Consider the following 18,281-nt stretch of genomic DNA (forward strand, 5'->3'; position numbering starts at 1 on the left):
ATCCGACGGAGCACCCAGAAGGTGTGGATGCCCTGAGTCAGACCTGGGGAGAACCCCTCTCCTACGCATTCCCGCCACTGGCCCTCATACCGGCAGTGCTCAGAAAAATACGCGAGGACCACGCAAGAGTGATGCTGATCGCTCCATACTGGCCGAAGAGAAGCTGGTTTCCCCTTCTAGGAGCCATGGCAGTCGGAAATCCAGTCGAGCTACCCCTGTGGAAGGACATCATCCACCAGGGCCCGATCTACCATCCAAACCCAGCAAGACTTCATCTATCGGCTTGGATCCTGAGAGGGACATCCTGAAGTCAAAGGGATTGTCGGACCAGGTCATATCCACCCTACTGGCCAGTAGGAAGCCGGTGACATCCGCAATCTATAGAAAGATATGGAAAAGATTCTGTCTGGAGGGTGGCAGGTCCGATCTCGTGGCAGGCAGCCCCGACCTCCCTAGCATACTAAGTTTTTTGCAGGCAGGTTTTAATAAAGGCCTTAAGCCTAGTACTCTAAAGGTCCAGATTTCAGCCTTAAGCGCCTTCTTCGATTACCAGCTAGCTTCACATCCCTGGGTAATAAGATTTATAAAAGCCACGCAGCGCCTGCGTCCCACGATTAGGCAGCTCACCCCGCCTTGGGACCTGGGCCTGGTACTCAGGTTTCTCTGTACAGACCCCTATGTTCTAGATGAGAAAATAACCATCTCTGCCCTCACCCGTAAAACGGCCTTCCTAGTAGCCATTACCACGGCCAAGAGAATAGTGGAGATCCAGGCCCTGTCCACTAAGGACCCATATCTTCAGATAAGAGAGGATAGTATAATCCTAAGGTTAGACCCGGCATTTACCCCAAAGGTAGTCTCCTCAAAAAATCTAAACCAGGAGGTAGTGTTACCATCGTTCTGCGACAATCCCCGTAATAAAAAAGAACAGCGCCTTCACTCGCTGGATGTGAGGCGCGCGGTGCTAGACTATCTAGAAGCCACCAATAGCTGGCGCATTGACCCAAACCTGTTCATCCTCTTTGGGGGTAAAAATAAAGGGAAGAAAGCCTCTAAGGCGTCTATCGCGCGCTGGATTACCTCAGTAATCTCTGACGCCTACCAAGCTGAAGGCGTTAGCCCGCCAGGGTCCATAAAAGCCCACTCTACGAGGGCGGTATCAGCCTCATGGGCTGAACGGGCGGGGGCCTCGGTTGGCCAAATCTGTAGAGCAGCAACCTGGGCCAATCTGAATACATTTTGCAAGCACTACAAGCTTGACGTGTTGGCTGGTCAGCAGACCGCATTCGGGAGAAAAGTTCTCCAGGTGGTAATCCCACCCTGAGGAGGTGCTTTGGTACTCTCCATGGTGCTGTCAGGTGGACGTCCTGGAAAATAGGTATTAGACCTACCGGTAATGATGTTTCCAGGAGTCCATCCTGACAGCACGGGTACTTCCCTCCCTGTTATGTTATGCTATGTTGTATTTTGATATGTCATATGCTGTAATATGATTGTTTCATTAAACTGTTACTAGCATCATCCACCTTGCGGTACTTGTTAAATCACTGAGGGAGAGGGGGTGGGACGTGACCTTTAACCTCTCGTGTGCTTCCTGTCCCTGTAAGGAGGAGGACGTCCTCCATGGTGCTGTCAGGATGGACTCCTGGAAACATCATTACCGCTAGGTCTAATACCTATTTTTTTTTTCCCTCTGGATCTGGTGAATGGGGATTGAGGCTGGCGGCGGATGATAATAGGTACCGTCAGCAAAGGTGGGGGCTGCGACTCTCGGTCTCCTTGTACAATTGTCATCTAGCAGGGAGACCTCTTCTTTCAAATCATCACTTTTAACTATTCGTCTGCCTGACACATTAGTCTCGATCTCAGTTCCTTCTTTAATCACTTTCTGACACCACAGTCACTTTCTTGAACCACAATACATCCAGTCCTTGCCATAATAATAGACAATTTTTCCTTCTTCAACATAGCAGTAACAGAAACAATCAGAATTCACTTCCTCTGTTCTTCCTAACACCTTTGTCACACAATTCATGTGCCAAGCCACAAAATTCTTATTTTCCTTCCACGGATTCTCTCATTTAGAGCTAAATATCCTTACTTCAGTTGTGCACAATACTGGAGCGGTCGTCTCAGTTTGTTCCACCGGGTCAACCCCCTCTGGGAAGCCCAAAATTCGCGGTACTCGGTGAAAGGAGGAGGGCGTCTCAGACTATCCCTCCGGACACCTCTGGTTATATATTATATATATATATCTATATATACCTGAGTTACGTATCCTACCCAGTCTTCGATCACATCACCACGCCTGACTCTAATAGTGAATTCAGAATTTCAGGATATTTTGACTATAAAGAGAGCCACAATCACTGGTCAATCCAGGGGTGTCCGTCCCTTATGAGGTATGGTTCGAGCACTGGGCCCCCAACTGGACTGCACCTCTATATGATTCCACCCATGAATCACCCCTCCACGGGGACAAACCTCAGATCCTCTTTGCAGCAACAAGCACAGGAAAACCACACCAACGATCAGTCTGAACAGTATAACTGCCAACTTACCGTGGTTGTCGTGGGGGATGATCAGTCCCAATTTTCCAGCACCTGTGTCCACTCCGAGGGTCCTTTGTCTTGTTGTCCTCCGGGGGCAGAGGCGTCTCTATTCGGTGCCCCCCTGTTGGGCGCCAAGCTGTCGAGGGAGCTATTTAGGGAGGGCTAAATTAACTCTTCACGGTTGATCCAGTGATTTCCAAATTAATTCACAGGGCGTTGCTAGCAACTGGGAATGACCACATGGAGACGAGGGTCTCTGTACGGTAGGATCCAGGCAGATCACTAGTCCCCTTTATTTTAGTCACTACTTTTATAATCTTTTACTTAATTATGCAAAGTACTCAGCTACCAATAACATCGTTTTAATACATTCACTTTATAAGCCAATAGTATTGCAATAAAATCGGAATATGTCCCTAGTTACGTGACGTAGAGAATAGAACAGTAGCGCATTCTTTTAGGGTCTCATATCTCATATCTTGTACAAGCTAGAACAGTCTAGTTTCATAACAGCTGCGAACTTTCACCTAATTACAAAATTTATCTTGTAAACAACAAAATGGCGTCGCAAGCACAAAAATGGAGTCTGAAGAACAAGATATGCCGTACATCTGAATACTGTACTTCACAGGCTCAGGATTGGTTTGACCGTTGTTTGATTTGACAACGACGTCCACCTTCCATCCACTAACTGACTTTAAACACTACGATTACAAGGGCGGACATATTACCTGCATCAGTAATTCTATCTCCATATAAATGGCTTCTAAATGGAATCCATAGTATTCCAAGGCCCCAATGTACCCATTATATCCCAAAAGTGATTCCTATAATGGGGCATTCGTCTTAAGAGGAAGCAAAAAAAAATAAACTACGGTATTTGTGTACAGAGCCATATCCTGTTTGTTTAAATGTTAAGTGTTAATCACACTTTTTTATTTTTAGGATGGTAATGAGATGGTGGTGAAAGAAGTCTTGGCTGGGGACAGCGTGCACAGTCTGCTCAGTATCCTGGATGTCATTACCGTGAGTTCAGCTCATTCTCTCCTTTCATCTGATATCTGATTGGTGCTTACTGACCCATAAACCTCATATATTATTTTGACTTTGCTCAAGCATATTGTCTAGATATAGAACTTGCATCCATCGGGAAATTCTTTAAAAGTCCCCAGTATCTGTTTGTTAAGCCAACAACCATCTATTCTGGATTCCCCCATAAATCCTGGCCTGGCCGAGCATGCATGTTTATTTCTATTGTAAAGAGGCATAAAACTACGTGACCATTTGGTGTCCAATAGGGCAATTTCTAAATTGTGCTAAAAACTAGGCACACCTTACAAACAGCATGGCTGCGACATGATCACCTCCCAGCGGTTGTGGTCTGCTGCTGTGTGGCTGGGTTCTTCTGATGTCCATACAAGGTGTCATCAAATGAGTGACTAGAGAGTCTACAGGACCTGAAAAGGAGGAGATAGCCTGGGTCCAGCATTGAGCTCTGCATCCTTAGCCCAACCATTTGGAAGACTTGACACATTCAGGGAAATGGGAATCAGAGGGCTCCTGGGCGGATGGGATGTCCAGGCAATATGCAGAAGCATGGCGGATGCTTGTCACAGCAGAACAAACAAAGTAAGTAACCAGTATGGCAGGGGTCTTCTGAAGGAAAGTGCATATGCATTTAGTAAAAATTACAGTAGACACTGAAGAGCACCTGCTTGTACCAGCATAGGTGCAGGAGCCATTAACCTGTGGTCTGCGTCTCTCAAATGGTGCTGGTGGCCAAGCAGCTGCATCTTCTTGCAACTTGTGAGGCAGAAAGGGGTCATGCCTGGAGAAGGGACCCTTAAAAGATGCCTGCAGGGATGTAGACTCTGCCTTATGCCTGCCCAGGAAGGATAAAACCCATCTAAAGAAAATGAGCCCATTGAGCCTGGTGATGGGGTGGGGGGAGGCACCCAAATAAAGTTTTTGTAGTAAATCCGACACGCCGATTAGTGAGTCTCTCCTGCTGCAAGGCACCCCTTGTACACTAGTCAGCAAATGGCCCGGAAAATACCCGTCAACTCATAAGGTGAGGGGAAGCTCCAGGTGGAAACGTGGAGTTATCAAAGACTCGCGTGACAGAAAGCAGCAATAAAGACTATTAATGCAAGGGGAGAATAAAGAGGAGGGAGACCCTAACCCCAAGGGGATAGACCTAACTGCATTTTGTCGGAGTTGGATAGTGGGTTGATGACACCATGGGGATTACACTCTCCCATAATGTAAATTATGGTGCACTAGTGTGGAGGACATCTTTACCACCTGTGGAAAAAATAAAAATAAAAAAGCAGTGAGAAGACCTGAACATGGTGGTGTCTGCTTTCCAAGGACTCTAGGCTAACACTGAGCTGCCTGGTGTCTGAGGAGAGGGTGTAGTCCACCAGAAAGCCACACTTTTTCCACCTAGTGTGGAGCTTCCTAGAGGCAGGGCCTAAACCATGTTTTGTGTTCCCCAATGATATTAACGAGACAGAGAAAAAATATTGCATCTACATACAATCACACGACACCACAATATTTCTCGCTCCTTTCTGCTTCGTTTAGCAGCAATTGCATTGTAAACTAGTATGAGTAATCGTCTGTCACACCGCACGTTGCTGCACCCCACCGCGGATCCTGAAATGTATTTAGGCCCTGTATGATCTTTCATTATTCTTCCCCTTGAGATATTTGTCAGCCATGTTTTTCTTGCAGATATAATAAATTAAATTGAGGCGGCAGAGCTGGATTATTACTATTGCTCGCTGTGTTACATAAGCACAGCCCACGGAGACTGAAGTCTTCCACTTATAAGGCGCCTGCTAAATTTTCCGTTTATATTGCCCTGAGAAAAATCTATTTTTCTCAATTTTCAAGAACCCTGCCTTGTCCTGTAGTCCTATATTGCGTGTGGATAGGGCGGGTGTAGCTATTTTATCTTCATTTTTCCCTTGATTTGAGAACTGGCAGGTAACGTCTGCATAAGTCATAATTTAAAGCTGCAATTATATTATCACCATAGTGGATGGTAAAGCTGCTGATACTCCTGCAGTAGCTGTCGTTCTAACGCTCTTTTGACTGACGGCTTTTCTTTTTGACGCCTCGAAAAACCTGAATGCTCGACTTGTTCCAAAAGCTCTGTCCTGACCACCTATACTAATGCTCGCCTGGTCCGGCTGACTGTGTACGTGTTTTCGTTGGCATGTGAGAAGTAAGCTACGTAAGATGCTGCCACACTTCTCTAGCGGCAGCTAATTTTCCCTGAGAGCAAAAGGATCACATTGAAATTCAGCATGCTCGATCATTCTTTTTCCCCCATGTCATTTGTAAGAAAGAGTAGGGAAACGCATATGATCACCAAAACTGACTATTGTGGGATACTTTTAATCTAGGTATCTACCCAAAGCATATTTTACATGAACATTTCAACAATATGGAGGACCACAATAACTTATATATGCTTATTACCTAAGCTTAAGAATATTGCAAAAAATGTTTTCTTTCACTCCAGGGACATCCGGCTCCTTACAAGACTGTATCTGCCAGAGCTGCCAATGCATCTACTATCCTGCGTCTTCCTGCAAATGCCTTTCAAGACGTGTTTGCCAAATACCCAGAGACTCTTGTTCGAGTTGTGCAGGTACCTAGACTCCATATATAATAGTTAAGACTTTCATACAGTGCAACATGTACTCATTATAAAAATGCCATGGGGTGTAACAAGAATTCATGGTGCCTCAGTTCTTTTAGCTTGCCCCACAGAGATTTACTGAAATTACGTGTGACTACTTATACTAGTGATTTCGCCTGTGATCTCTTCTCTGTGACCAATCTCATTTCTGGATACTTTTTCCTCCTCTTTGCACTTTTATCTCTTCATTATTTTTTTTTTTTTTTTTTTTTTTTTTTTTTTTTTATCCCTCACCGCTATGTCTACAGATTTGGAGTTGGGTATTAGTTACTGCAAACTCTGGTGTTCTGGTTACTACACTTGGGAACGATTCCTGTCCTTCCCGGAAGCTTTTGGACATGATACAGATTTCCGAATGAACTGTAGGAAAAGTGATTTAACGCTTGAAATATGTTTCAGTCTCATAAAACAGTGGGTAATAATTAACTTTAACCCATTTGTTTCCTCATCCACAGATCATCATGGTCAGACTGCAAAGAGTGACATTTTTGGCTCTTCATAATTACCTTGGATTGACAACAGAGCTGTTCAACTCGGTGAGTAGCAGTTTTTGAGGTGCCAGGACAGTGGCAACCTTGGCTCTGTGTGGTCTTGTTCAGTGATGGCACAGGAGTGAAGTGGGACTTGCAAAAGTCACAATATGAAAAAGGACACATGTGAATGAGGCCTCAATGGTTCTGAGCTTTAAATGTTCTGTTTTTGTCACAGATTGATCCCGACTGTAGTCTGATGTATGATTTATCCCTCTTCCTTCACATCAAAGTAACTGGAGCAAAGATAAAGTCATCTCTCATCTCTGTCTTACTTTTCTGCAAAGCTGTCCCACGCCGGCTTTAAAAAATGAACAAACAGCCAATTAGAGCTCCACAAATAGACATTGTGTCTGGCCAAACGTATGTTCTCGCTTCCACCAAATCGTCATCCTGCCGTTCTAGTTCCCACCAACAATGGTATTAGAGCTAGTGAGCAATTTCTGATGATCAATTGCAATTCCGTTTTCTGCATCATAATAAGCTTTTAAATCATTCTGCTCTATTTTTTTTTATTTTTTTTATTTTTTTCTTGTTTGCCTGACATTTCTGTGCTGTAGATTTGTCATGTGCATTTTGCAGCCTGCAATTCTTCTTTTAGAGCAGTGACTTGTCTTAAATGATTCTAAGTGGGGGGAAAAAGTTTTGGCAGAAGTGTATTTGCTCTTCAAAAAGTAAGAGTTTGGGTATAAAAATAAAAATTGCTTGCTCCTTCTGTGGAGGGAAAATCTAGAGGTCCCACACACATTAAATGGCTGTCCAATGCAGAGGATTGCATTAAAGGCACTTTGCTGAACTGCAGGCAGAGGGTTTACGCTATCTCATAGCTACAGATCTTTGTGGTCCATATAACTCATCAATTGCATATATTTGGTTATTGATGCTGTAATAAAACTGTTCACAATCATATTATTCATTATTATAGCACCATTTATTCCATGGCGCGTTACATGTGAGGAGGAGTATACATAATAAAACCAAGTACAATAATTTTAAACAATACAAGTCACAACTGGTACAGGAGGAGAGTGGACCCTGCCCGCGAGGGTTCACAATTTTCAAGCTATTAACTTGTATTCTGTGATCTGCAGCAAAGCCAGGCAATTCCTTTACTGTCAGTGGCCAGTCTGAACTCCGGCACCGGGAGCAACAAGGGCGCCAGACGACCTGTGTCCAGTATGTCTGTTGAGGAGGACAGTACAGACCAAGTGGAGAAGTCTGCGGAGCTTCAGCCAGATCAGGATCCAGGACTACTAGGTGAGGGCATAAATCTGTCCCGACAATAGCTGCCATTATTGTTATTTTTATAGGATATGAAAGAATTGTCCCTTTTTAAATATCTACCGGTATTTCTTTTTAATTGTGCACAGTTGTAAATTAACAAACTGTGATTAATTCACTTTTCCCATGTCCTACTGTGCATCTCCTCTGCTCTTCTGGTCTCTTTGTCTTGATTCCAGCGTGGCTGTCACACTTGCAATGCACGTAAATGCTGCAGGCCAGGCAGTCGAGCTCACTGATTGGCTGCAGCAATGATGTTCTCTGTAGATGTACTGTCACCGCTGCAACCAATCAACAAAGACTGTAGCAGGGACTGAAAAGCAGAGTTGGACCCAGTGAGGGTGAGTAACGCCTACACACACCTATAGGCCAAAAAATGTTTAAAAAGGGATAAACCATTTAAGCTGCATGTGAAAAATTGCAGGTTTCTATACAAAGCAGCCTTACTAGTCTATATGGTGCAAGCGTTTTCAGTGCTGCATGTCTCCACACTGGAAATCATCAACATAAAGGGTCATTGCAAATCTGAAAACGATGGGACATGCACAGTAATGTGATATTTCATATGATCCCATTTACATTTGACAGACATCCCGACAAGAACAGGGTCCCAGCCTCTCAGGGCCAGTAGACCATCTTTCTTTAGATCTGTATTACAAGTATGCATTTTATATTCCACCTTACTGGAGTTTAGAAAATTAATGTTGTACGCGGATTCCCAGGGTTTGTTCTTTTGTTACTTTAGCTATTGGTTCCAATGTGTTACAATTTCAGCCTGTAGTAACATCAAACGGCCACAGAGAGGCACTACCTAACTTTATTCGTATTGTATGAGCTGAGAGGATGAGAAAAAAGATTCATAAAGGCTAGAAAATAAATTATACAAACAGGTGCATCTCACAAAATTAGAATATCATCAAAAAGTTAATTTATTTCAGTTCTTCAATACAAAAAGTGAAACGCATATTGTATAGTCATTACACACAGAATGATCTAGTTCAAGTGTTTATTTCTGTTAATGTTCATGATTATGATTTACAGCCAATGAAAACCTAAAAGTTATCATCTCAGTAAATTAGAATACTTTATAACAGCTTGAAAAATGATTTTAACCCCTTCCTTACCGATGAAGTAATAGTACGTCATCGGTAAGGTCCCCCGCTTTGAGGTGGGCTCCGGCGGTGAGCCCACCTCAAAGCCGCAACATGTCAGCTGTTATGAACAGCTGACATGTGCCTGCAATAGGTGCGAGCGGAATCGCCGTCCGCCCGCGCCTATTAACTAGTTAAATCCCGCTGTCAAAGCTGACAACGGGCATTTGAATAGCATTTCCGGCCGCCGGCCTGGAAATGACCTCATCGCCAACCCCCGTCATGTGATCGGGGGTCGGTGTCCTGTTGCCTGGACAACCAGATGTCTCTATGAGACCTCTATGGTTGTTCCAGGCATATGGCTTTCAGCGCCACCCGGTGGTCGGCGCTGAGAGCACAGGAGTAAATTTGCTACATATGGGCCATCTGCTCATCGCCCATATGTAGCAGAGCCGATTGGGTTGCGCATTCTTCTAGCCTCCTATGGAGGCTATTGAAGCATGCCAAAAGTAAAATAAAAAAAAAAAAAAAAAAAAAAGAAAAATGTTTAAAAATAAAAAAAAAACCTAAAAGTTCAAATCACCCCCCCCCCTTTCACCCCAATCAAAATAAAACTGTAAAAAGAAAATCCCACATACACATATTAGGTATCGCCGCGTTCAGAATTAACCCGATCGCTAAACGGCGTAGCGAGAAATAAATTCAAAACGCCAGAATTAGGTTTTTTTTGTCGCCACGGCATTGCATTAAAATGCAATAACGGGCGATCAAAAGAACGTATCTGCACAAAAGTGGTATCATTAAAAATTTCAGCCTGGCACGGAAAAAATAAGCTGTCACCCGACCGCAGATCACGAAAAATGGAGACACTACGGGTCTCGGAAAATTGGGCAATTTTTTTTTTTTTGTTTTTTAAGCAAACTTTGGAATTTTTTTTCACCACTTAGATAAAAGAGGATATAGACATGTTTGGTGTCTATGAACTCGTAATGACCTGGAGAATCATAATGGCAGGTAAGATTTAGCATCTAGTGAACCTAGCAAAAAAGCCAAGCAAAAAAGAAGTGTGGGATTGCACTTTTTTTGCAATTTCACCACACTTGGAATTTTTTTCCTGTTTTCGAGTACACGACATAGTAAAACCAATGGTGTCATTTAAAAGTACAACTCGTCCCGCAAAAAATAAGCCCTCGTATGGCCATATAGACAGAAAAATAAAAAAGTTATGGCTCTGGAAAGAAGAGGAGCGAAAAACGAAAACAAAAAAATCGAAAAAAGCTCCGGTAGTGAAGGGGTTAAAATCCAAAATGTTGGCCTACCGAAATGTATGTTCAGCAAATGCACTCAGTACTTGGTTGGGGCTCCTTTTGCATCAATAACTGCATCAATGCGGCGTGGCATGGGTCTGGTGTCTCTCATCTTCCTCTTGACAATACTCCATAGATTCTCTGTAAGGTTAAGGTCATGCAAGTTTGCTGGCCAATCAAGCACAGTGATACTGTTGTTTTTAAACCAGGGATTGGTACTTTTGGCAATGTGGACAGGTGTCAAGTCCTGCTGGAGAATCACAATCAGTGATGGCTTGGGGAGCCATGTCATCTGCTGGTGTAGGTCCACTGTGTTTTATCAAGACCAAAGTCAGCACAGCCATCTACCAGGAATTTTTTTTTTTTTTTAAATCAGATAAATTTTTATTAATGAAATTCAGACAGAGTCCAGACATAACAATGTCCAACAAGGTCACATATTTTCAATTACAGCGCATCACCTCCCTCCCCCCTTATAGAAAAAACAACAACATATACTCAGAAGTACGTCCTCCTTTCGTGATCGTCTCTACATCCACGGTGTCCACAATGAATTGAACATTTTTTCCCTTTTTATTTTGGCATAAATACCTTTTTCCATATTTACAATAAAGTCTGATTGCCTAATAAATTCTTGTATCGTCTGCGGCTCTTCATTCATCCAGTGCCAGGCTATACGTGCGATGTATAACAACCTAGTTATCGCCAATTTGATCTGATTTTGAATCTGAATCTCTTCCACATAGCCCAGAATACAAATCACAGGATCACTTTCAATTCTACAGTCATGCACTCCCTCTATAATATTTATAACCGCTGTCCAGTATGAGTCCAGTCTGGAGCACTGCGGGCCCCATCAGCCTGACAATCAGGGCATCCAGAAGTCTGTCTCAGTCCTGCCCTAAATAGTCTTTCAGGTGTCCTATATACTCTATGGAGCACATATGTTTATGAGAGTCTACCTGGCTCACTCAGTGACAATTGGGGTATATATTCCATATTCGCCTCCCACTTATCCTCTTCTATTGGCCCCAATTCCTCTTCCCTTTTCTCTTTAGCCTTAATCAGGTAATTAGTTAAAAAAGAATGCATTAAGTCCTTATAAATACCTGACATAACTCCATTTGTTCCCCCATCACTACACACACAGTCCACCAATATGTCTTTTTGGACTCTCATAGAAACCGTCTTACTCTGCGCTATGTAAGCGTGACAGAGCTGTCTATACTGGAACCCACAGATCTCAGATAAATCATATTCCTCCTGTAGTTTCTCAAAAGTCACTAGTCCTTGCGAGTCCTGTAATTGGGCCATGTATTGAATTCCTTTCCTCGTCCAGTTTTTAAATTCCCCCATTTTGTCAAAGTCCGGCAGTTTTTTTCATTTTGCCATATAGAGGAATAATTTGTCAGGGCTTCCACTCCCCTAATCCTTTTAATCTCCTCCCGCACCTTGTGTACCAGGGCCAGAGTGGGGCATGACAGTACCAGTCTCCTTAAACTACTTGCCTCCAGTCCTTGAACCAATGAGTCTCTCCCTAGCACCTGAGTCAATATCCGCCACGTCGAACCTCTGTCCTCTGTCTCTCTCCATCCCCTCAGCTGTAGGCCCTGAGCTGCTAGATAATAAATCCACGGGCTCAGAAGTGCCAGCCTCTCCTCATCTTTGGGCCTCTGTAATATTTCCATTCTAATCCTCTGTTGTTTTCTCCTTCGCCTCATTGGGGGACACAGGTACTGTGGGTGTATGCTACTGCCGCCAGGAGGCTGACACTAAGTGGATGAAAAAAAAAAAAAGGTTAGCTCCTCCTCCGCAGTATACACCCTCGCCTCGATTGCAGGTGGAATCAGTTCTTGCTTAGTGTCCTAGGAGGCACACACGTCTGGTCTCTTTTCCCTTCACCCATGACAGCACACCTGAGAGAGGGATCCGGCCCGCCATAACAGGAACCTACTGAGATATAAGGGGCGGCACCTCTCCCCCGCTTCAGTTGAGTTCCTGTCCTGGAAGGGAATCCCACTGTCAGCGGTGCCTATCATGGGTAAAGGTCCCAGGCCCGTCCCGGCGCGGGAAGAACAGGGTGCCTCACCTGTGGCGCGGGCCGTTGGGTCCTGGAAGCGCAGTCCCCGGTGACCCCTGGGGCTCCGGGTTCGTGTGGGCGTGCGTGAAGGCTCCGCCGCGCCTCTCTCCCCCCGCGTATGCCCGCGGTCTCGCTCCCCCAGAGCACCTAGCGAGGGAGAGCCGCGGGCTTCTTCCGGCCGCTGACGTCAGCGGCGCAAGGGATCATGGGCGCGCCGACTGACGTCAGCTAGGCAACGGTGCCATGGCGCCGGGTGTGACGCCGGCCGGCTTTTCCGAAGCGGTCGGTCGCAGGGAGGAGGGGAGGAGACACCCACCAGGACAGAGGCGGGTTATTTAAACAAGGAGAGCGGCATGGTGGGCGGGCAAGCATGGAGTCAGAGCAGGAGCGATCGCCGTCTCCACCGACTCTGCCTCCCTCGCAGTCCTCCGGCCGCAAGCATGGAAGCCGTTCAAGCAGCAGTCGCCCCAGCTGCAAGTCGGGGGACTCCTCAAGATCCAGAAAGCACAGATCTCATGCTCCGACACAGCCTCCGAGTCTGGTACCCTTGATTACGGGTGGTGAGTGATCTTCGTGAATGCTAGCAATCTGTTAATATGGGTTCCCTGTTGTGTGTTTACCCCCATAGGAAAAGCCTAAGAAAGCGGGGACTAAGAAGAACAATAGGGATTGTGCCATATGTAAAAGCCTCCTAGCAAGAGACTGTCAGAAAACCTCTGCGCCAGTTGCATCCAGCGAACCATGGCAGAAGAAGCGCCTAGTTTCGCAACCAACCTTATATCGGCCATTAGGTCAGAGATGGAAGGTTCAATTAAGGCCTTATTGAAAAAAGGGAAAAAGAATAGGAAGAATTCCCCTAGTTCCACGTCAGGCTCCTCTTCGGCCTTGTCTCAGACCGAACACCGATCCTCCTCATACTCCTCAGACAGTGACACGGGTGGTAAGCCATGTTTTCCGGTAGAAGACACGGATGCTCTCCTCAAGGCCATCAGGGCAACAATGGGCCTACAAGAAGAAAAAGCGGCTAAATCCCTGGAGGATGTCATGTTTGGGGGACTACAAGAGAGGAAAAAACGAATCTTTCTGGTTAATGAAAAGGTCCAAGCACTTATTGAGAGAGAATGGAGGAAACCCGAGAGATCTGGGGCTCTTCCCTCCTCCTCTAAGAGACGGTACCCCTTTGAGCATAAGGACGCAGAAATATGGGACAAAGTCCCAAAGATCGACGCAGCAGTGTCCAGGTCTTCCAAAAAATCGTCTCTGCCCTTGGAAGACTCGGGGGTTCTTAGGGACCCGCTAGACAAAAAAGCAGATTCCTATCTAAGGCATGCATGGGAAGCAGCAGCAGGAGGATTGAAGCCGGCAATAGCGGGCACCTGCACGGTGCGTTCCCTAATGGTTTGGCTTCAGCAATTAGAAGAGAGACTAGCGTCAAAAGTCCCAAGAGAAAAAATACTGGCAGATATGTATCTTCTGCACCTCGGCGGACTCTGAGGTTGACAGCTAGGGGGCGGCAGGTTTATCAAATGCCGCCAGACGCGCGTTGTGGCTTAAAGGCTGTCCAGGTGACCTACAGTCTAAAGCTAAACTATGCTCTCTCCCATGCGATGGTCGTTTTTTATTCGGGAAAAATCTGGATGATATTTTGGAGAAAGCAAGTGATAGAAAGAAAGGCTTTTCCAGATTCCCGGTAGATCAGAGAATGCCGCCCTTTTGGAGAGGAAGATTCAACAGGGGTCGTCCTCCGGCGGATAGAAGAAGATGGGAAGATAAAAGAAAAAAGGAGTTCGGATTTATGTTTGGTGGAGGCACCTCCACTTCAAAAAAATCCCCACAATGACGCCAGCATTCCGGTAGGGGGGAGATTAGTGCTCTTTTCTCAGGCCTGGGGAAAGATCTCTTTCAATACCTGGATCCTATGCATTATAAGAGAAGGCCTGAAGATCCCCTTTATTCGCAGCCAAAAGCAGCGTTTGTCGTTACCCCTATCAGGAAGGGAAGGCGATCGAAGAGCAGTTGGCCTTAGAATCAGAGATCCTGAGCCTGGTAGACAAGCAGGTCCTTTCCGAAGTCCCGAACATACAGGAGGGAACGGGGTTCTATTCCCCCTTTTTCTGATAAAAAAAACCAGATCAATCGTTCAGGACAACCATAAACCACAGAGGCCTCAATCGGTGGATAAAAAATCAGACCTTCAAGATGGAATCGGTAGCTACAGCCATAAAACTGCTACATCAAGATTGTTTTATGGCTGTAGTCGATTTTAAAGGATGCATACTATCACATCCCCATCCACCCAGGTTATCAAAAATACTTGAGTGGCTCTCTATATCCAGGGCGTGCTCAGGCATTTCCAATTCAGGACTCTTCCATTTGGCCTATCTATAGCCCCGAGGGTATTTACCAAAGTCGTAGCGGAAGTGACAGCCTTCCTCCGAATTCACGACACGGTCCTAATACCCTATTTGGACGATTTCCTAATAGTGGGCAGCTCAGAAGACCACTGTACGGCACAGTTGAGCCGGGTGACCGACACCTTACAGGAACTAGGGTGGATGATAAATTTCAAAAAATCGAGACTACAGCCCCTGAGAAAACAGACCTTTCTAGGATTTATCCTGGATTCAGAGCAGCAAGCTTGTCTGCTACCGGGTACCAAAATAGAAAAGGTGGAGAAGGTGACCTTGGCTGCCCGAGACCAACCTTACATGACATTGAGGAACGCGATGTCTTTACTAGGCACCCTGGCGTCCTGTATTCCGACGGTCAGGTGGGCTCACTTTCACACCCGACAACTTCAGGGGGAGATTCTGTCAGCACAAAGATCGCTGAGAGGGCGTTTAGAAGGAAGACTGGAGCTTTCCTTAGAGGTCAGAGACTCTCTCAACTGGTGGCTGGACCGGACAAACTTGGCTTCAGGAATGCCATGGGATAGACAGACGACCGATATAATACGGACAGACGCGAGCTCCTCGGGGTGGGGGGCACACTTAAGGGGTCATGTGGCCCAGGGTTCCTGGAGGCCTCAAGAGATGGGCTTGTCTTCCAACCTGAGAGAACTGTGGGCAGTGAACAAAGCCATAAGCCACTTTATTCCCCTACTCAGGGGCCGCAATGTCCGGATCATGTCGGACAACAAAGTAATGGTGGCGTACATCAACCACCAGGGGGGTACAAGATCACATTCCCTAATGAAGGAAGCGAGCGACATTTGGGGGAAACCAGTGATAGACCTCTTTGCCAACAAAAACAACAGTCAAGTAGAGGGGTTTTGCTCACTAAACCCGAGGGAAAAACCATGGGCAGTGGACTCATTGCAGATTCCGTGGAACTTCAGACTAGCCTATGCGTTCCCCCCCAGTGCCCCTGATCCCAACAGTTGTCAGGAAGATCAGGAACGATCAAGCCAGGGTGATCCTAATAGCCCCATTTTGACCAAAAAGGCCCTGGTTCGCTCTGCTACCAATGATGTCCCTCTCAGATCCATCGGTTCTGCCAGAAATCCCGGACCTACTAGCTCAAGGTCCAATATGCCACGCTCAGGTCAAGTGATTCCATCTGACGGCGTGGAATTTGAAAGGTCGCTTCTAATGGATAGAGGGTTCTCTTCCGGGTTGGTGGCTACCCTGCTAAAGAGTAGGAAGCCGGTTACGACTAATATCTACGGCAGAACATGGAATAAATTCCTGCAATTCCTAGGTAAGCCGTTAGAACAAGAGCCCCCGATTAGTGCCATCTTGGAGTTTTTACAATCAGGATTGCAGCTGGGGTTAGCGGTAAACACTCTTGAAGTTCAGGTATCTGCACTAGGTGCGCTGCAACTTGGCAGCAAATAGATGGGTAGCCAGATTTATCAAATCCTGCCATAGGTCTAGGCCTATCCCAATACCTAGAATAGCCCCGTGGGATTTAAACCTGGTACTAGAGGCCCTTACAAAAGAACCATATGAGCCTTTACAACAACTACCCATAAAATATCTTGCCCTAAAAACGATCATTTTAGTGGCCCTTACATCGGCCCGTAGAGAAAGCGACTTGCAGGCTCTCTCAGTGAATCCACCCTATACACAAATTTTTCAGGACTGGGTGATATTAAGAACAGACCCCGCTTGTCTACCTAAAGTAGTATCAGATTTCCATCGAAATCAGGAGATTATCCTTCCATCCTTTTGCGACAATCCAAAGAACTCAGGGGAGGAAAAATTCCATAATTTGGACGTTAAGAGAGCCCTGCTAGAATATACATCTGTCACTAGCCAGTGGAGGAGGTCCCAGTCCCTATTCATAGCTTTTCAGGGTGCCAGGAAAGGCTATGGGGTTTCAAAAGGGACTATTGCCAGATGGATTATGGAGGCCATTAGTGTAGCCTACTCAACTAGTGGTGTTCCAATTCCTGACGGCATCAAGGCTCATTCCACCAGAGCCGTGGCGACCTCCTGGGCTGAAAAGGCAGAGGTATCGATTGAACAAATTTGTAAGGCCGCTACCTGGGCCTCACCTTCAACCTTCTTTAAGCACTGTAGATTAAACCTATCCTCCTCGGCTGACTTAACCTTTGGTAGAAGGGTGCTACAAGCGGTGGTCCCTCCCTAAGGTGTTTCGAAGTCTCCAAAAATCTCTCAGGTGTGCTGTCATGGGTGAAGGGAAAGCCACCATGTTTACTTACCGGTAGCCAGTTTTTCCGGAACCCATGACAGCACCCGTATATTCTCCCCCTTTTCACCGTATGGGTGTGCACAATTAGTAGGGTGCATTTGTGTGATGTGGTGTTGGATTAACATGTAACTAACTGGGAAGTCCTCTGATGCTCTGTAACCAACTGAAGCGGCGGAGAGGTGCCGCTCCTTATATCTCAGTAGGTTCCTGTCCTGGCGGGGTGGATCCCTCTCTCAGGTGTGCTGTCATGGGTTCCGGAAAAACCGGCTACCGGTAAGTAACCATGGTGGTTTTCCAGACTTTTGTTTTTTTTTGTCCCAGACTTTTTTGTTTTTTCTACTTTCCATGAAGATGAGACGGGGGCAACGGACCCTATTCAAAGGGTCCGATTTCCCCAAACCAACAACGGGCGAGCACGTGCGAGTGTGGCCTCCATGTATCCTTTCCCGCGACGCGGGACATGATGCCGGACTCGCCCTGACCACCCTAAGGTATCGAAACCCTAGGCTGTACAGAGATCTACGAATAGTCTGTGCGGCCCCCACTGCACCACCAAGGCTAGACTGCGGTGCTGCAAGGCAGCGGTCGGTCCCTCTCCTCATCCCTTGGAGGGAAAGATGGAGCTTCCACCGTCCTTGATTTGGATGCAGCCCCCCTTCCCCCCCCTAACCTGAGGATCATCTGGAGCTCTAGTGGTGAGGCGCTGAAGGAGGTGGGCTGGGAGGGCTCCTGAAACCCCCAGGGTCGGCATTCCTCTGGGCTGCAGTAGCGGTCGGGAGCCAGCATGCGCCCCCACCGCGGTAACGCTCAGCAGCGCATATCCTTACCAGGCTTCGGTTTCCTGGTGCTCCCGTCCCCCATGTCCGGGCGGGCGCCATAAATTTAGTCCCCGACTTCAGCCGGTGTTAGGCCTCGAGCGGAAGCTCGGCCCATAGGACGTCACTGGTGACGCCTTCTCTCCCTGCAGAGTTGCACACACGCCGAGGCGCACCTTTTGGAAAAGCGTGCAGCAGTTCGGCAGACTGGACGCCTAAAGGAGATCCAGGACTGGGCACAGGATTGGGGTTAGTGC

General features: G+C 46.4%; 1 protein-coding gene across 3 annotated transcripts in view; it reads left to right on the plus strand.

The window, feature by feature from the left end:
* The window catches only part of PNPLA7 (patatin like domain 7, lysophospholipase), a 339,713-nt gene that overhangs the window by 152,000 nt on the left and 169,432 nt on the right, over nt 1-18,281 (plus strand). For all 3 annotated transcript variants that reach the window (XM_073558322.1, XM_073558321.1, XM_073558323.1), the window contains 4 exons: nt 3,498-3,578; nt 6,085-6,213; nt 6,720-6,800; nt 7,886-8,051. In XM_073558322.1, the coding sequence (XP_073414423.1) occupies nt 3,498-3,578; nt 6,085-6,213; nt 6,720-6,800; nt 7,886-8,051 (457 nt within the window). The remainder of the gene's footprint in view (nt 1-3,497; nt 3,579-6,084; nt 6,214-6,719; nt 6,801-7,885; nt 8,052-18,281) is intronic.

The sequence above is a fragment of the Dendrobates tinctorius genome, unplaced genomic scaffold, assembly GCF_039654945.1.
Source record: "Dendrobates tinctorius isolate UK_male_01 unplaced genomic scaffold, ASM3965494v1 ptg000013l, whole genome shotgun sequence".
Lineage (NCBI taxonomy): Eukaryota > Metazoa > Chordata > Amphibia > Anura > Dendrobatidae > Dendrobates > Dendrobates tinctorius.